Genomic DNA, 18,141 nt, shown 5'->3' on the forward strand with positions numbered 1-18,141 from the left:
ATACTTTTAGATTATATTTATTCAATTTAAATCTAGTACATGCAAAATATATAGGTATAGTTTTTTTTCAAATGTTTTACATTTTTCCCCTAAAGCTACTGACATATTCTTTGAGGTGCCTCCTTCATCTATATATATCAATATATAGTTCTTAATAGTTTTGATTAAGTCATGGGGTCCTTTGAGACCTGGTAATAGCTGTGGATCTCATCTTTCAGAAAAATGCCCAGATCTTAAGCTTCCCTGATTATTGTGTTTAGCTAGCCATTAGCATGGGCTTTAAATCCAACAGATGCCTGACCTTCTTATCCTTAACTCTTTAGAACTGGACTTCATAATCTGTGCTCTAGGTTAGGGATTCAGGACTGTAATAATCGTTGCCTTTTTATGTTGACCAGGAAAGCTGTCGCTGCAGTTGAGGTCCAGATGATTAGGATAACATGTATTCTTCAGGAACTTAGTGCTTGATCATTTGCTCAACCTAAGAGTCCCTGTTGGATGGACCAGTTGTTAATTTTATGACTTCTCATTTCCATTTTTTTGTAGAATATTTTAAATTAGAATTGTTCTGTTGTTTAAGCCTTTTCACCAAATATTTACAGAGTACAAAACTGTGTTGCCCTCAAGGAAATAAGTAGTAGGAAAGATACACAGTTTAAAAGTATTAAAGCAGAAATATGTACTGGTTTAATAATAATGTATTATAGACTTGATATTTGTGAATATAGTAGATCTTAAGTGTTCTTAACAGACACACACACACAGAGTAACTATGTGAAGTGATGAATATGTGAATTAGCTTTATTTTGCTAATCATTTTCCAAAGTATATGTATATAAAAACTTTACATTGTATACATTAAACATATAGTTTTTACTTGTCAATTATACCTCTATAAGGCTAGAAATAAATTTTAAAAAATATGTACTGGTTGTAATAGCATCACAGGAGCAATACTCACTTCAGCTTGGGGGAGTTAGAAGAGGCATCACAGAGAAAGTGAATCTGAGCTGAAAGTTGAGTTTGAGAAAGGTAATTGGGGCAAGGAATAGTATGAAATCTCAAAAGGGATGATCATGAACTCAAGTAATGACAGGTAGTTTGATTTGGACCAGTTGATCTATAGGTCCAGTATTAAGAAATGATAGAATATAAAGCTACAGACAAAAGCAGGGGACAGATTATGAAGTCCTGCATACATTAAGGATTTGGGACTATAGCCCAAAGATTTTAAACAAAGTACCTGACATGATCAGATTTGGGCCTTTAGACACTCACTTAGCATCAACAAAAAGTTGGATTAAAGAAGGATTAAAAATGCAAAAATTAGCTGGGTGTGGTGGCACACACCTATAGTCACCCCTACTTGGGAGGCTGAGGTGGGAGAATTGCTTGAACTCGGGAGGTGGAGGACACAGTGAGCTGAGATTGCACCACTCTTTTCCAGCCTGGGCCACAGAATGAGACCCCATCTCAAAAAAACAAAAACAAAAAAACCAAGATGGATTAAAGAGGGTTGAGAAAAGAGGCAGAGACTAGTAGACTTGGGTGAAAAGTTGGTGAAGAGTGGGAGTGTTTGAAGATGTATGAAAAAAATATGTATATCCATATATATATATATATATATATATATATATATATATATATACATCACATATGCAAAATAAGCAGAATAAAGTACTGGTGAGATTAGAGGCAAAGGCCTCAGAGTGGAAGAGGCAAAATTTCTACCTTTAATGTATAATAAATAGATAAATTTATGTGATTTACTTTCTGGAGCTTTTTTCCCTTGTTTCCCTAATGTGATTTCCCTAATCACTTCTTTTTTCCTTTTTAGTTTATTTACCCCATGTTCAGTGCCCAGTTTATAATAATACATTTACCTGAATAAAGTCCCCTTTGAAAACTTACTTTTTATTTGTACTTTTTATTAAACATTCCCAACTCTTCCATTAGTTCCAGAAATAAAAATGCCAATAAACTTCTTTTTTCTGATGTTAATGTGTTTTTTTACTTATGCAATTTTAAAACATAGGCTTTTTAAAACTTTCTATTTAAAGTTTTAATTGTAGAAACTATAACTCTTGATGTGATGCCTTTTATAACTCATATCTCTTGATATGGTTTGACTGTGTCCCCACTCAAATCTCATCTTGAATTGTAGTTCCCATAGTCCCCATGTGTGGTGGGAAGGACTTGGTGGGAGGTAATTGAATCTTGGGGACAGATCCCCCATGCGGTTCTCAAGATAGTAAATTCTCACGATATCTGGTGGTTTTATAAGGGTGTATCCCTTTACTCAGCTCTCATTCTTCTCCTTGCTGCTACCATATGAAGCCACCATTTATTTAAGTTTCCTTAGTCCTCCCCAGCCATGCTGAACTGAGTCAATTAAACCTCATTCCTTTATAAATTACCCAGTCTCAGGCATGTCTTTATTAGCAGCTTGAGAATAGACAAATACGCCTTTTTTTCTCTTTTTTTTTTTTTTGCGATAAGACAGGGTCACCCAGGCTGGAGTGTAGTGGCACAATCACAACTCACTGTAGCCTCCATCTCCTGGGCTTAAGTGAACCTCACACCTCAGCCTCCTGAGTATCTGGGACTACAGGAACATACCACTATGTCCAGCTAATTTGTGGTATTTTTTTTATAGAGATGGAGTTTTGCTGTTGCTGCCCAGGCTGGTCTCAAACTCCTGGGCTCAAGATCTACCCGCCTCTGCCTCTGCCTGCCAAAGTGCTTGGATTACAGGCATGAACCACTGCATCCAGCCTATACCTCATTTTTATTTAAAAAAATAAAAATATAAAGCACCTTTTAAAGTAACTTTGGTCCCCTGTATTTGTATCCTGAAATCAAATATATAAACATTGTAGAGAAAATAAATTAAAAAGTAAGATTATCCTAAAAATTCTGTTTCACCTGTCAGTGGAAAGTCAAATCTTGTAGTATGTTAGCACTCTAATTATTTTAGAATCTAATGAATAATATCAAGTATAGCTAAGAATAAACAAATACCCAAAGGAAGACAAGAGCAATGGCGTTAGCTCATTAGAATGGTATAATATTTATAATTGGCTTACGGGTTTTTACTCATCTGGTATGTCTTGCCTATAACAGGCAAGGTATAATAACTATTTGAGTTGAGTTAAACTAATCATATAAGACAGTGTAGGTGACAACGGGGCTAGAAGGAGGAGGCTGATCAGAGTAGGAAGGGAGGAAAAGTGTTAGCAAAAGAGAAAGCAAAGTACATAGGCCACAGAAAACAAAACTAAAATTTAGCTTGGGAGAAGAGGAAAGGAATGTGGAATACAGGGGACATTTGGTGGGGAGAAAGCATTGTAAAAAACTGAGGGAATCTTCATTAAATGTGAAGGACTCAAAAGAAAAGTGAGGCGAGTGTTACTTAAGTTAATTAGAAAACTTCTTTTTATCTGGCTATACTAGCTATACGAGACTTTTTCTGTAATATTTTTAGTACCTTTAAGTTTCTTTTAAAATTACTTTTGCATATGTCATCTCTTTGTCTCTGTTTAAAACACTGTAAAATACATAACACATTTATTTTCTCATTTTACATAAATCAAACTATTTGCCCAAGGTCAAATTTAGAGTTAGAATTCAAGTTCCTGAATTATAACAGTGCTCATCTCAGTAACAGATATTTCTTAATCACAGAGCTGAATTCAGTGTCCCACTATTAATAAGTCATTAATTACATTTCCCATTTGAGCATTGTGAGTGGCTCATTCCAGGCAGTGTATATAAATGGGACTCAAAAGTTTTCTCTTCTGAATCATGTCTATATTGAGCCATCCACGAATCCCTGACAGCTGCATGTAGGGTGAGGGGGTGGTTGCCATAGGATATTGAGGAAATGAGTTGGTGCATGGGGGTCAAAGGTAGGCTAACAATGTGCCTGCTATCGTATCTGGGACAGGTATCCATCCCACTCTTATAACAGCAGATGCTGCTCTGAGTGCTGGAGCTGTAGAAACCTGCCCATAATCAGAATAAGGAGTCTTGAAATATGAACTCTTAAAACCATATACATGTTAGAAGCAAAATAATGTAATAATTTAAAAGCTCAAGCTCAGTTTTGCCACTAACTGTGTGACTTCAGGAAATTATTTAATCTAATTTAACCTAAGCTTCAGTTCCTTCATCTACAAAGTGAGGATAATAATTAGAAGGATTAGATGCTGAATATATGATACTTCATATATGATGCTTGAATTTAGTACCTACTCAATAGTGGTAACTATCTTTTTAAATATTTTTAAAATAGAAATTTATTTCTAATCCAGGGGTATTGTGAGAATTTTATGAAAGTGAAGCAAAATTTAATGCTTGCATTTTTAAAAGTATTCAGTAATGCTAGGGAATAATACTAATATAAGTTATACCTATGAGAAAGTTCTAAGATGAAGAAACATACATACACATTTCATGAGAAATTGGTTTTGGTCTTATGAATGGATAGTTTTCTTTAATAAAGATTGTCAGTAACATTCATTGATATATTTTTGGGCCAAAGACAGATGACTTCCTTATTTATTAAGACTTGAACTTATAACAACCTGGCTTGTTCCTCCGAAAAATTGTTTTCCATAGGGTTTTATTGTTTTGTTAAGTCTTTAAAAATTTTTTTGTTTTCAGGTAGTGTTAGATCTGGCCAGTGGCATAAGTTGTATAATTATGTTAGCATTCCATCTTCTGGGACACATCTGGTATGTTTATTCACCCTTGTAGACTTCTCTGACAACCATTTGGCTTTCTGGGTTCCCTTGAGATATTAACAAGCTACCTAAGTCATTTCAGCTCACATCCTCAGGAATAGAAGGAGATATAGTCTTTGGTTGAGATTCTTCAACTTGGGAATACCATATTTTCTCTTGATTTATAAGGAGAAGATTTTAATAATAATAAATGATGTAAGATCAAAGATTTCAATACTTTATAAGTTTTGCTTCTCTGTGTTTAGTCTCTGTCTTCATTTGTAAAATATAAATTTTTCACTTGCTTCTGCTTAGGAATAAAGAGACTGTATAAAACTCTAAAGTATTATTTATGATGATGAACCCATTACATTTCAAGGATAATATTTGCTTTCAGGTTTAATAGTTGTAGGATTAGAGGAACTGAGAAGCTCCTTAGCCACCAGCATCTGAGGTTATAGAGGGATGAAGTCTGTATCTTTGGAGGTTCAGAATTTTCTGACCTTGGCCGTCTTAGAGATCAAGGAACAAACAAATACGGTGGATCATTAGAATAGCTTACTAACGTACATCAGTAAAATCCCTCCGCCTAAATACAAATTGCTATGAACCTTACCTACTAAAAAGCCTACTTCTTCCTCTAGGAGATAAAGTCCACATTTTTATATGCTAATGATCACATCATCATAATACCAACTAAAAGCATTTGATAAAAATATTAGTAAAATTTTTATATATGCTACATAACTTCTGCATCTAGGTGAAGTGAGCGATTTTGGGCAAGTGAGCAATTTTGAATTCATCACTAGTTTTGGATCAACAGTCACATTTATGCCTTGTATTACTTTTCTTTTTATTTTCTTGGGCAGTGTATGGCAGCTTATTATATAGACCAGGTATTTAATGCATATTTGAAATATTACTAGAAGAAAACAGTTTTTAAATTTTTTATTCATGAAGGGTTCTTAGAAATATTCTGGTTTTAACCTCACTATTTTCCAAATAAAGCTATAACATTATAGTTAAGTAATTTGTCTACTAGCTCACAAAACTAAACATGGATTAATTGCAGAATGTGGACTAAAATCATGTATTTTGGCCTTACTACAGCCTTTGTCATTGATGTTATTATATGGCCAATTGTTCTCAAATATTAGGATGCTATTATAGCAGTCACAACATAGGTTGAAAAATCTGAAAATCTGAGATCCAAAATCTAAAACTTTTGAGTGCTAACATGAAACTCAAAGGAAATGCTTATTAGAGCCGTTTGGAATGTGGATTTTCAGATTTGGGATGCTCAACCACTGAGTATAAGTATAATGAAAATATTTCAAAATCCAAAAAAATTTTTACGTCGGAAGTACTTCTAGTCCCAAGAATTTCAGATAAGGGATACTTAACCTTGTATTACTAGGCAAAATGTGATTGAACTTTCAAAAATGATAAAATTTGGAAATGTCTTTTCTACCTGTGATTCTTAGAAGGGAGAACATACAGATGCTTAATAAAATAGATGGGGCATGTGTTAAAATTTGAATATCATAGCACTACATCTAAATTTGTATGTGATTTTTACTTAATTTTATCATTTAAATTTTATAACATCTTAGATTATTATAGACTTAATTATGAAACTCTCCTGATGAATAAGGCTTTTAAAAAATTGAATATTTACTGATCTTTAGAATGACAGAATAGACATTGTGAATGTATGGAAAAGAATACACGCTTTTCCTGATGCTAAAATATGGAAACTGCCTAGCACAAGGCTTGCCGTGAGACGTGTTTTTAAAGGATCTATTTCTTTGCCTGTGTTAAGCAAGATCATGTATAAGCAATACAGGGTTCTCAGAAACATCACCTATAATATTATCCTCTGTTAATCACTTGTTTTATAATCTCTGAGCTTGATGTTACAAACGGTTGACTTCCCACTAAATCCATAAAGGCAAACATAAAAATAGAAGCAGAACAATGTTAATATTATCAGATAAATATTTAACTACATGTTTAGAAATAATTACTTCTGATGTTTATTTAAAAACTCTTAGGGCATACTCCAACAATAAATTAATAAATTATTTTCCCCTAGTCCATTGTGTGAGATAATCTTTTTAAAGTACTACAATGGAATCATGAAAGTAAGGTAATTGGAATAATTTTCAAGAGCGGTCTTCTGCTGCTTGAGTGGAAATTAGGGAAATTAGGAAAGAAGAAGAGATATTATATTGTTTGCCATATAATACTGCATATAATATTCTTTGATTAAATACAGTTTAAAGACTACATTACAAAATTTTGGTTTTAAGATCTCTGAAGTTCCTTAAGAACATGATTGCACTACACTGTAATACACAACAAAGCTGATCCAAGTGAAAAACTTACCTGTATCCCTGTTTATCTATGGGTCTTATTCCCACTAAGGTTGTAAGGATTTCTGTTAAAACTTTCACTCTCCTAAAAATATTGAAATTTACACAAATTATTTTTGTTTTCATTGTTTTCTCGTATTTACTGCTTATTGTGGAAACTGAACAGGAAATAATGTCGATACTCAGTTTTTCACATTTTTCACTGCTGAGGGTAATCTTATTTCACTGAATTAATTATGAACTTAACTTTGTGTTGTAAGGCCTACAGAATGTTTTCTCCTACCTGAGACGAGAGAGAGATCCAGACTAAATGAAGGTCAAAGCAAAAAGTCTGACTTCAATTTACCGAGTTTTGTTGTATCCTCATCATGTGTACCGTCACCACAGTGACCTGCCTTAAAATATATATATATGCATTTTAAGCTATCATGCAAGCTAATTATAGTGCTGATATTATTAATAATATGCTTGTATATGCCAGTCACTGTGCATATATGGTATAATATTATCTTCTCAACAACCCCATTTTATAGAGGAAGAAATTGTGTTTCTGAATAGTTTAAGCAACTTCTTCAAGGGCTGTCAAAGCTGGTAATCAGCGTGTCTGGCTCTGTCTTAGATATGTCCTACTGCAGTGCCTGTGCACTTAACTTCTTGTCTTAATCTACCTTCCACTTTTATAGAGTGGGAAATGTGGAATTAAAAAAAAAATTCTGTTGATCATTATACTTGCCTTTATTTATAGCCAACATTTGAAAACATTTGCTTTCCTGATTTTTGAACCCTTGCTTGTGCTCATTGTTAGTTTAGTAGATGGAAGGATGACCAGAGCCATATGTTTTGCAAGGAGCAAAATTTTTTGTCCCCACAGTCTGCTTCACTCCCCACTGTTCTTGAATAGGAGAATAAAAGAAGTGTTAGGATGGATTTTCAAAGTTACTAAACCATTTTAGTAATTGTAGGGGAAAATAGCATTTTTAAGAAAATATGTTTGTCTAAACAATGTAATTTAATGGTCAGGGTATTGGCTTATGAGTTGGACAACCAAATTATCTTTAAAAAAATCAATGTACCACTTTATTCCTTAATTATTAAATTAGGATATTATTTAATGTTTCTAATTTTCATGGGAAAATTATGAAAAATATTATAGCTACTCTAATCAGGTGTTTTATGTCATATAAACAGCCAGTTATAAGAATGACAATTTTTAAATTATTGCTATAAAATTATTTTATTCTTTAGAAAAGTCTTATTTAGCATTTCTGAAAGATGGCTAGATGATGACAGCACTATTATTGCATGAAGAGTCTTGCCTGCATTTAAGACTTTCAAATAAATACCTGTTCTGAAGACGAAATATTTTGTGTAAGGAAAAACATATTTTCTACTTTTGGAATTGTGATTTCTCATATTGGTGTTACATTATTTTCTTAATGTTACCATAATTACTTTTTTTAGTGTATTTTGGGATCTCTACTGTGCAGCTCCAGAGAGACGTGAAACATGTGAACACTCAAGTGAAGCAAAAGCCTTCCATGATTATGTAAGTTAACATACAATTTTACAAAGTTATATTGTCAGTTTTCTTCTTAATTACTGCTCTTAAAAATACCTTGGCTCATCCATTCTTTTGTTTTGTACTTAAGAGATTGGCTGGTCTTTTCTTTTTCTTGAAAAGTAAGTTCATAACTTTAAATGTGAAATAGAAAGAGGCGTTTGAGTCTCTTTGAAGCTTAGGATAAAGCGTAGGCCTAATGCTAAGCTATTAAAGAAATTTCTTATCTTTAAGCAGGTCTGATTTGTGAAATTTCAGATTTTATGAAAAATATATAGTAATTCTTTATTCTACAAAAACACTAATCATAAGATTTCTATAAATGACCAATTCTTCCCTTGCACAAAAGATTTTTGATTAAGTATAGAAATATTCTGTTCTTCTCCTTTTGTAACTTTTGGTTGTATATCATAAGGCTAAATATCTTCCCTACTGAATTCACTTCCCCAAATATTGTGGATTCAAGGAAATACCAGACAAGAGAGTAGAAGATTCTGTGCAAAAATGAAAATGTAAACTTTTTAAAATCTTAAGGAACAGCAGTGGATTGTCCTTGGCTTGAGCATTTTTTTTTAGAAGGTCTGCAAATCTGATTTTAGAGAGCTGGTAGGATCAGGAAGTAGAACCGTGGAAAAAAAACAGTGAAGATAAGAATGAGGAAATGATATTATGAAGGGGCTAGGAAAACGTGTTTGCAGAACTAACCATAAAAGAGGGATGGACTGAGTTTAAGATGGAGGAAATCCAGTTTTCCTGGTTGGGAGGAAGTGAACTGGGGCTGGAGCCTGAGGAAATATCTGATAACCTAAAACTTAACCATAGGGATATTTGTCAAGTATGTAGAGGCTAGCATCGTTCTGTGTAAAAAGCCTTAAAAACTAGAACCAGCACTCAAAAGGGAAAAAAGACCTTAAAAACTAGAACCAGCACTCAAAACGGAAAAAAGACCTTGTTCTTCCAAGAAAAATAATTCAGCCTTAGACTGAAGAGTAGAAATGTCCAGAAGAATTATACCCTCCAAAATAGTATGAGGAAGAGCATGCAGACTTAAGGGAAGTGAAAATCTTGGCTACCTGGCAGGGACTGTGCAGTTCTTTAAATATGTACTCGTCTTATTTAAGTGAGAGTACTTGTGATTACCTCATCTGACATTGATTGTACACATAAAGCTTGATATGCACTGAACAGTAGCTCTTGGGAACAAGGTGAGTGAAAGGGATACTAATGCAAATAAAAAGTCGAGAAAAAACAGATAAGGCAGGGCCCAGGTCATAGGATTTATCTAAACAAACCAATTTTCCTTTTTTACCCTCTGTTGACAGTAGAAAGTAAAGCAGAGATCCACCAATGAAGAATATGAGGAATCGGACAGAGTTGGGGTACCCTGTCTCATCTGTTCCTTAAACTGAAAGATGCATGCCTCTATTTGGCCTGTCAGTCATGGGAGATGTTGTCTCCACTAATTTTGACAACTAGATGGCATTAGAGGGTGCCAGTGTTCTACTCTTAAACAAGAAATAATATTCAATAGCCTACATTTTAAGAAATTAATCATATAAATAATTTTTTCAACATTACATTCTGTAGAAAGATGTACCTTGCTATTCAACATGGAGATCATAAGAGGAAAACTGAACTAATTTAGCAGCTCTTTCTAAAAGCATTAGATAAATCATCATTATTGTTGTCATAATCAGTTTCATCATCATCATCATCATCATCTTGCATTCATAATACACTTCGAAAATTTCCAAGGATTCACACTTATAGCTGTAGAAATACACTTAAATAGGTTTTGGAAATGAGGACTAGCCAGAGGTAGGAGCAAAATTAGAATAGATTTTAAAGGAAGAAAAACCCCTTACCATGTTCATTATGAATATTAGCACATTGTATCAGAGGTTTAATTTTAACTCAAATATTAGTTTTAAGTGACTTGATTTATTCTTGTATGGTATTTTTATTACATCTTAAAGCCAATTTCTTTTCATGGTAATACATCTCTGATTTGTTTTTTAGTTGGAGATTGGTGAAAGATGGGTTTTGACCTACATGATTTTATATTACAGTTAGATTTTTAAAAATACATTAATTTCTTTTATGAAGACATCTTTTTTTTAATGAATAGGATTTTCTAAATTCTTAATGGTAGATAATTTCTGAAAATGATTGACAAATTTATTTCTAACATGTAAATATAGTAGTTTGAGAGACTTGGGAAAGAAAATATAAAATTCTGAACTGTTATATTTCTGAATTTGGGTTTATTACATAATTACTTCTATAATGGTAATTAATATGTTTACCTACTGAATTTTAAAGTAGAACTCAAGGAAGCATTCTGAAAAATACTTCCTTCAATAGCTGCATTTTTAGTGTTAAAAATGCTCACATGCATGTATAAATGTTTAAAATTAGTCATTACTTTATAGTTACTTATCTATAAGATTGAGTGAATGACAGATAAGCTACTTTTTAAAAGAAATACTGGAGGCATAATGAGATAAATAATGAATAATTCTGTTAATTTAAAATAGGCCAAAATGTTAAAATGACTATTTTTTGATAGTGGAATAATGCATGATTTTTACTTTTGTCTGTATATATTACTGTATTTTCCAAATATCAGCAATTATTATTTCATATTCATGAAAGTTACTTTAAAACAGATTAAATTTCACCTTTCAGTGAGTTCTAATTGCTCTTCTGAGATTGGAAAATAAAAAAACTTAATGAAATAAAATTTAAATTTACCATGTTACATGCACAGGCATTTAGCATTTCTTATGAAAGACATCTGTTGTTTTTTGTATGTGCACATATTGAGAGACATCCATAAACTGAATAGTTGTAATTTTGAGCCATTCTAAAATTTATTTTTAACCACGTTACTGAGGTATGATTGACATACAAAAAGCCGTACATATGTAATGTATAAACTTGATGTGTTTGAAGAATAGTATGCATTCATGAAACCATCATCACAACCAATGCCATAAACTTAGCTGTCACCTCCAAAAGTTCTTCTCCCCTTTTTTCTTTATTTTTTCCCTTTTGTGGTAAGACTACTTAACGTGAGATATACCCTCAAGAAATTTTTAAGTATACAATACACTATTGTTAATCATATGCCCTATGTTGTACAATAGATCTCCAGAATTTATTTATCTTGTAAGACTAGATCTTTGTACCCTCTACCAACACCATGCCATTTTTACCTCCCCTTATTCTGTGTCAACCACAATTCTGCTTTCTGCTTCATGAATTGGACTATTTTGGAATCCACATATAAGTGAAATCATGAAGTATTGGTCCTTCTCTAACTGGTTTATTTCACTTAGCATAATATCCTCCAGGTTCATCCATGTTGTCACAAATGGCAGGATTTCCTTTGTTTTCTAAGACTGAGTACATTCCATTGTGTGTATATACCACTTTTTCTTTATTCAGTTGTCTGTTGATGGACACATAGGTAGATTCCATATATTGGCTGTTATGAATAATGTTGCGGTGAACATGAGAATGCAAGTATTTCTTGGAGATTCAGTTTCTTTAAATATACACTATGCTCAGAAGGGAGATTGATAGAGCAAATGGTAAAACTATTTTTAATTTTTTGAGGAACCTCTATAATGTTTCCCATAGAGGTTACACCAGCTTACATTCCTACCAATAGTGTAAAAGTGTTCCCTTTTCTCCACATCCTCACTAAAACTTCCTTCATTTTGTAATTTTTAATAACCTTGTTTTGTAATTATTATTTTAGAAATACATTTTTGCTTTTGGTTTTTAAATTTTTTGTTTTGTTTTTTGATCGTTGCCTATTAGAATATGGATTTTTGTCACTTTATTATTTTATTTGCCAAAGAATTTTGGATATAGTGTTAATATCTTTTTTCTTGAAAAATTACCCTATTCATACTTAAGAGAAAAGGAGGAAAATATAGAAGCATTTAAATGAATAAAACCTTGATCTTCTTTAATTCATATTTGAAAATATAGGAACTTATTTAGCATATGTGTTACAATGCTTAATATAAAAGAAAAGTATATTTAGAAATGTATTAACAGTTAGTAGTGTGTAGGGATGCGCTTTTGAATGACAACGCTAGAGAGTGTACACAGAAGTGATTACAAGTCAGCCTAACGGTTACTTTTGACACTTGGGAAGAAGTTATGATTGGGATGGCCTTATGGAAGGCGCTTCAGAGATGGGTGGCAGAGTTCTGTTTTCCTTGACCATGGTGGTAGTTACAAGTGTGCTTGCTTTATAATATTTTGTAATGCCATAAGTTTACTTTATGTATCTTTCTGTATTTGTTTTTTAATTTTAAAATAAGATTCTTAAAACATATTTAAGATAATTAACTTTAGAAAAATAATATGTACAGTAGTTTCTAATGCAGTTTCAGGCATTGCTGTGGTTGATATTTAAGAACTGGTGGCAGAAAATTTAGGAATGATCCCCAAACAAATCTAGGTTTTACGGTAGAACAATTAAATTATATTGCCACATGTCGAGGAAAGATCTAGCATGGCCTTGTTATTTTTATCCTGAGTTAAAACCAGTTTACTCTAAGCTATAAAATTATTATATATTCTTATTAAAAATAAAACCATTATATCAAGTGATTAAAAAATACCTACTAACTTGAAAGTTTATTGCATTAAATTTTATTTTTTCTGTTAGTATATTTTATTTTACTCTGAAATCATAAGCAGTGTTTTTATCTGCAGTTAGTTAATGTTTACTAGATGTTTTTTCTGCTACAGCTTAACATAAAATTGTTCAACAATTTATTTCTTATTCCATTTAGTTCCAAAATACTTCAGAAAAGTATCAACATATATGACTAAACTTTTCATGAAAATGAAATGTATTTCATGAAAATGAAATGCAGTGATTATAATTTTAGTTTCCTAGTATAAGTGGAAGATTCCTTAATTGTCCTAAAGCAAAGATAGAGCCAAAATTTTAATTGCCTTAGTGTGATAATAATGAAATCAAATTATTACAGTGAGTTGTTTGAGAGCAGAGAATTCGATTTTTCTTTCTCAGGATCTATCAAATAATAGAAGTTCAATAAATATTAACAGAATGTAGTAGTTCTTTAGTTAGGAAACTGAAAATGTTTCAAATCTTTCAAATGTTCAGGTAAATTGATAGGCTTGAGTCATAATTGATGACAAAAGTGACTTAACTTTTGTATTCTTGCCTAAAAGAATCTTTGTGACATCTACAGAGGATAATGTTACCAATTTGTAGTAAAAGATGATATGTAAACACATGTCAATACAGTAATAGGTAATAAATGTTTTCTTGAATACCTCAGATTTTTGCAGATAATTATGCATTATTTTAGGAACCTATGTCTGTAGAAACTATCCCAGGGAGTTAATCTCCCTTTGCTATGATCTTGTAACATCTTCTGCATATACCTTATATCATCATCCCTGTATATTAGATGTCTTCTGCATATGTTCTTAATGTTCTTTATATTAGATTTTTATAATGGGATGTTTTCTCTAATAATTTGTGAACTCCCTCAGAGAATAACTTTTTCTTATTTATCTTTTTCACCTCCTGTATCTAGTATGATACCTAGCATGAGATATTTAAATGTACATTCAAATGTAAAATTAAATATGAAAATATTCATGTTTATCATTTTAAATTTTAATATAACTGGATATGTAGTTGCAAGAGGATGATTAATCAAAGCAGATAGCAGTGCCTTTATATCTTGAGAGGCATGACGCTGAAGAATATAGCAATGAACAAGATAGATACAGTTTCTATCCTCATGGGCCTACCCTCTGGCAAGAGATCTTTTCTCAAGAAGTTTGTGCTGGGTGCAGTGGCTCAAGTCTGTAATCTCAGCACTTTGGGAGGCTGAGATGGGCAGATCATGAGGTTAGGAGTTTGAGACCAGCCTGGCCAACATGGTGAAACCCCATCTGTACTAAAAATAGAAAAAATTAGCTGGTTGCAGTGGTGGGCACCTGTAATCTCAGCTACTTGGGAGGCTGAGGCAGGAGAATTACGTGAATTGGGGAGGCGGAGGTCTCATGCCATTGGACTCCAGCCTGGGCAACAATGTGAGCCTCTGTCTCAGGAAAAGAGAAATTTGAATTATCAAATGGTAAAATACAGATAGAGATACAGTATAGTTTTATATTATTGAATCGGATGAAATTTATAGTATGTAATGTGAATCTAAGCATACATCAAAAGTTATGTCTGCTTAATATATTAGATTTTGGCATATAGTAGGCATTTAGTGTATGCTCAAATGAACAGTGTCACACTGGGCCATAATACTCTTACACAGTCTGTGTAAACTGAAGTTTTTAATAGACTAGAAACAAAGTTATATTTGAAATCCGTGTGTGTACTTATGTAACTATCTTGCATGTTCTGCACATGTATCCCAAAACCTAAAATGCAATAAAAAAAATACATTAGGATAATAAAAAATTTGCAAGTATACATTAATGTTTATCAGTCACTATATAGGCCATGGTTCACCTCAACAGGTTAAGATTCTGTGTTAGCGTTATTCATTTTAGTCATATTATTTCTGTTACTTGTTTTCATTTCTTGTATTAGCTAGTTTAATTTATTTTGCCATATATAAACCTTATAAACTACCTTATATTCTTTGTAGCATAAGGTAAGTTTTTTTTTGCTTTTGTTTTAGTGTAAACTGTGTTGATCTGAAGAAGTACGTTCACCCACTTTACCTGTGACTTGTGTGTGGCTCTAGTCCTAGTTTGTCATTTTGGCCTGGGATTGCATCTGAGTGGCTTCTGGGTACTATACAGCTAGTAACTATGATGTTAAATAAATAAAATAATAGATGATAAATGCTATTTTCCTATTTCCTTTGATCCTGAGATTTCCTGTAGGCGATATGTTATTTTAGTCACTGGATGGGAAACATGAATAAAGGAAGATGATCAAGGAAACTGTAAAGCACTGTGGAAGGAGAATTCTACTTAAGTCTTTTACAGCATAATTTACAGCATATATAGATATAGGTTTCTTAAATTCATAAAGAAATAAATGAAGAAGCTAATGTGGAAAAGAGAAACAGAACAGGATGACTTCATTTAAAATTCATTTTATTGTAAAAATTATATTTTTAAAGTATATATTTTAAACAAACATCATAAGCCCCCTTCTCTTGCTTAAATATTTTTAAATCATAATCCACTTTCTGGTAAATGTGAAGAGATGATTATGGAAAGATCTTTATTCCTTACTATTTTTATGCTGATGTTACACTGCCTATGATTATGCTGCCAATAGTATCAAAAAATGTAAAAAAGATGATATTCTTTCAAAAATAGCATGCATTTTTAACTTACAATTGGAGATGTAAAATTCATAAAATTTATAACTTACTATCAGAGATGTAGAAATCATAGAAAATAAGTTGAAGATTTTTTAAAAGTAAAAATGTAACTGAATTCCTTAGATTTGTTGAGTCATATTTTTATAGCCACTTGTTTTTACTTTTTATCCACCTTCATTTAAAATGATTGTATTTTAGGCAACTTAGAAAAGTGAATATATCTCTTATTTTTATCCTTTTCCCTTGAGTATGAAGGAAAGAAACAAAAAATCATTAGCAAATCTCATATTTACTTATACCCCAAACTATAGATTTGAATTGTTGTGTTTTCTTGTTTTTGGTGGGATTGGCAACTGAGATTAGAGGTTTATATCTTTTTAAAATAAAAGCCTCACAATTTCAAGTACGGTGTCTTTGATGGAATGTATACTTTGAGGTAAGTAATAGTTACTTAGTCAGAAATAATGGATAGAGCTATAATGATGTGACACTCTATTTTGTACTAACAAGAATACATTATCTGTTTTCAGACTCCTTGAAATATCAATAAATTTTGTTGCATTTATTCTTAGTATTAATTTCTTTTATTCTACATATAGATCATATGCTTTCCATTGTCTCTAGGGTTTACAATCACTATTACTTCTATAATACAAGGAATTATTTGCATCCAGCCACAGTAGATATTATCAGTTCCCAAACATTAGGTGCTTTAAATTCTCTAGAAGGAAAGTGTCAGAATCTCTTGAAAAAGAAGGTACAGATATTTTCAAGGTGGGTTTTAAGTTTTTATTTTTAAAATCAAGCTTAACTTTAAAAATGTATATATTTGTTAATATCTTTTTAAAGAAGAAAAGGACACAACTACTAACAAATGTAACTATGCTGTGGGGAGGATTATCCTTGAGGGAGGTGATTTTGGTAGGCATAATTTACGATCATTCTTCTACCATAGGATTTTTCTCAGTCACTTTGTAAGCAGGGCCCTCTGGCTGGTGATGCCCCTGCCCAGGCCTTGCTTGGCTATGCTACCTGCCACAGGAGGTGGTGCACTCACTCAGCCCACCTGCACACCAGCTCAGTCTGTGGCTGGGCTGGGCATGACCCCATCTGACTGTGTTATAGCTTGTACCTGCATTTGGCGGTTCCTGGGTTTTTGTCCTGCATGCAAGAAGAATGAAGATGCAGTAACAATTGAAGGGTGAGAAGGGCGGAGAAGAATTTTATTGAGCAGTGAAATAATTCTCAATGGAGAGGTTATGCAAGGGTGGTCAACCATCTAGAATCGGTGGTTTCTCTCCCAGTGTGGCTGAGTCTAGGACTTTTATGTGCTCAGAATAGGGGAATGTATGCTGAATGGTTTGTGAGTATGCAAAAAGGTTAAAACAAAGACACTACTCAAAGGTGGGCATGACAGTGTAAAAAACCAATTAGGGGAGGGTAGGTATATGTAAAATGGTTGAAGGGTGGGGATCAAGCAGAGAAAAGTGTCTCAAATGGGAAGAAGATTCTCAATCTAGTCTCTGAATTTGATTTTTAGCTTGGCTTTCAGGCTTTAACCTGTCTTTGGCTTGGAGGTGGGATTTCACCAGGGATGTGCCCCTATCTGCCTAGGCATTTGTCTGCCTCCTCCCACTGTCACTTCTGTCATTTATTTATTAACTTTTTTTTCTGAAAACTTGTTTTTGTAAAAATTACTTGGATTGAAGCTATGGTAGGTACAAAGATTTATAAAAATTTCTTCCTTTAGGGGGTTCATAATCTGATTGGAAAGGTATATGAGCTGTGTACATCAAGAGTTAACTTCTATGAGTATAATACAGATAATAACCTTAAACTGTAAGGTTTAAATGCTGCAAATGTGCACTGGCTTTTGAATGATGACTAGGATTTGCATAAGAGAAGTGCTGGTGAAGGTGTATCAGAGAAACTGGATGAAGTTGGGAAAATATAAGGTATATTTAAGGAACACTAAGCTGAGCTGTTTAACTAGAGTAGAAAAATCAAACACAGGATCAGTGCTTAGCTAACAGATGGTAGACTTTAAAACTGCAAAGAGATTGTGAAGTTATCCCACTGAAAATTGGTTTCATGCTGAGGTCCTTGACTCCCTGGAGTATTGTGGA

The 18,141-nt window shown here is 32.8% G+C and overlaps 1 protein-coding gene across 26 annotated transcripts in view; it reads left to right on the forward strand.

Moving 5' to 3' along the window:
• SSBP2 (single stranded DNA binding protein 2) overlaps nucleotides 1-18,141 on the forward strand; it is a 326,613-nt gene that overhangs the window by 125,426 nt on the left and 183,046 nt on the right. For 18 of the 26 annotated variants that reach the window (XM_078365256.1, XM_078365258.1, XM_078365263.1 and 15 more), the window contains one exon: nucleotides 8,561-8,645. The exons of the other annotated variants lie outside the window; for them this stretch is intronic. Coding sequence is in view for 11 of the 18 variants with exons in the window: in XM_008991875.5 (XP_008990123.1) it covers nucleotides 8,561-8,645 (85 nt within the window). In the remaining 7 variants the exon portion in view is untranslated. The remainder of the gene's footprint in view (nucleotides 1-8,560; nucleotides 8,646-18,141) is intronic. 26 annotated transcript variants of the gene reach the window in all.

This window comes from Callithrix jacchus, chromosome 2 (assembly GCF_049354715.1).
Source record: "Callithrix jacchus isolate 240 chromosome 2, calJac240_pri, whole genome shotgun sequence".
In the NCBI taxonomy this organism is placed as follows: Eukaryota; Metazoa; Chordata; class Mammalia; order Primates; family Cebidae; genus Callithrix; species Callithrix jacchus.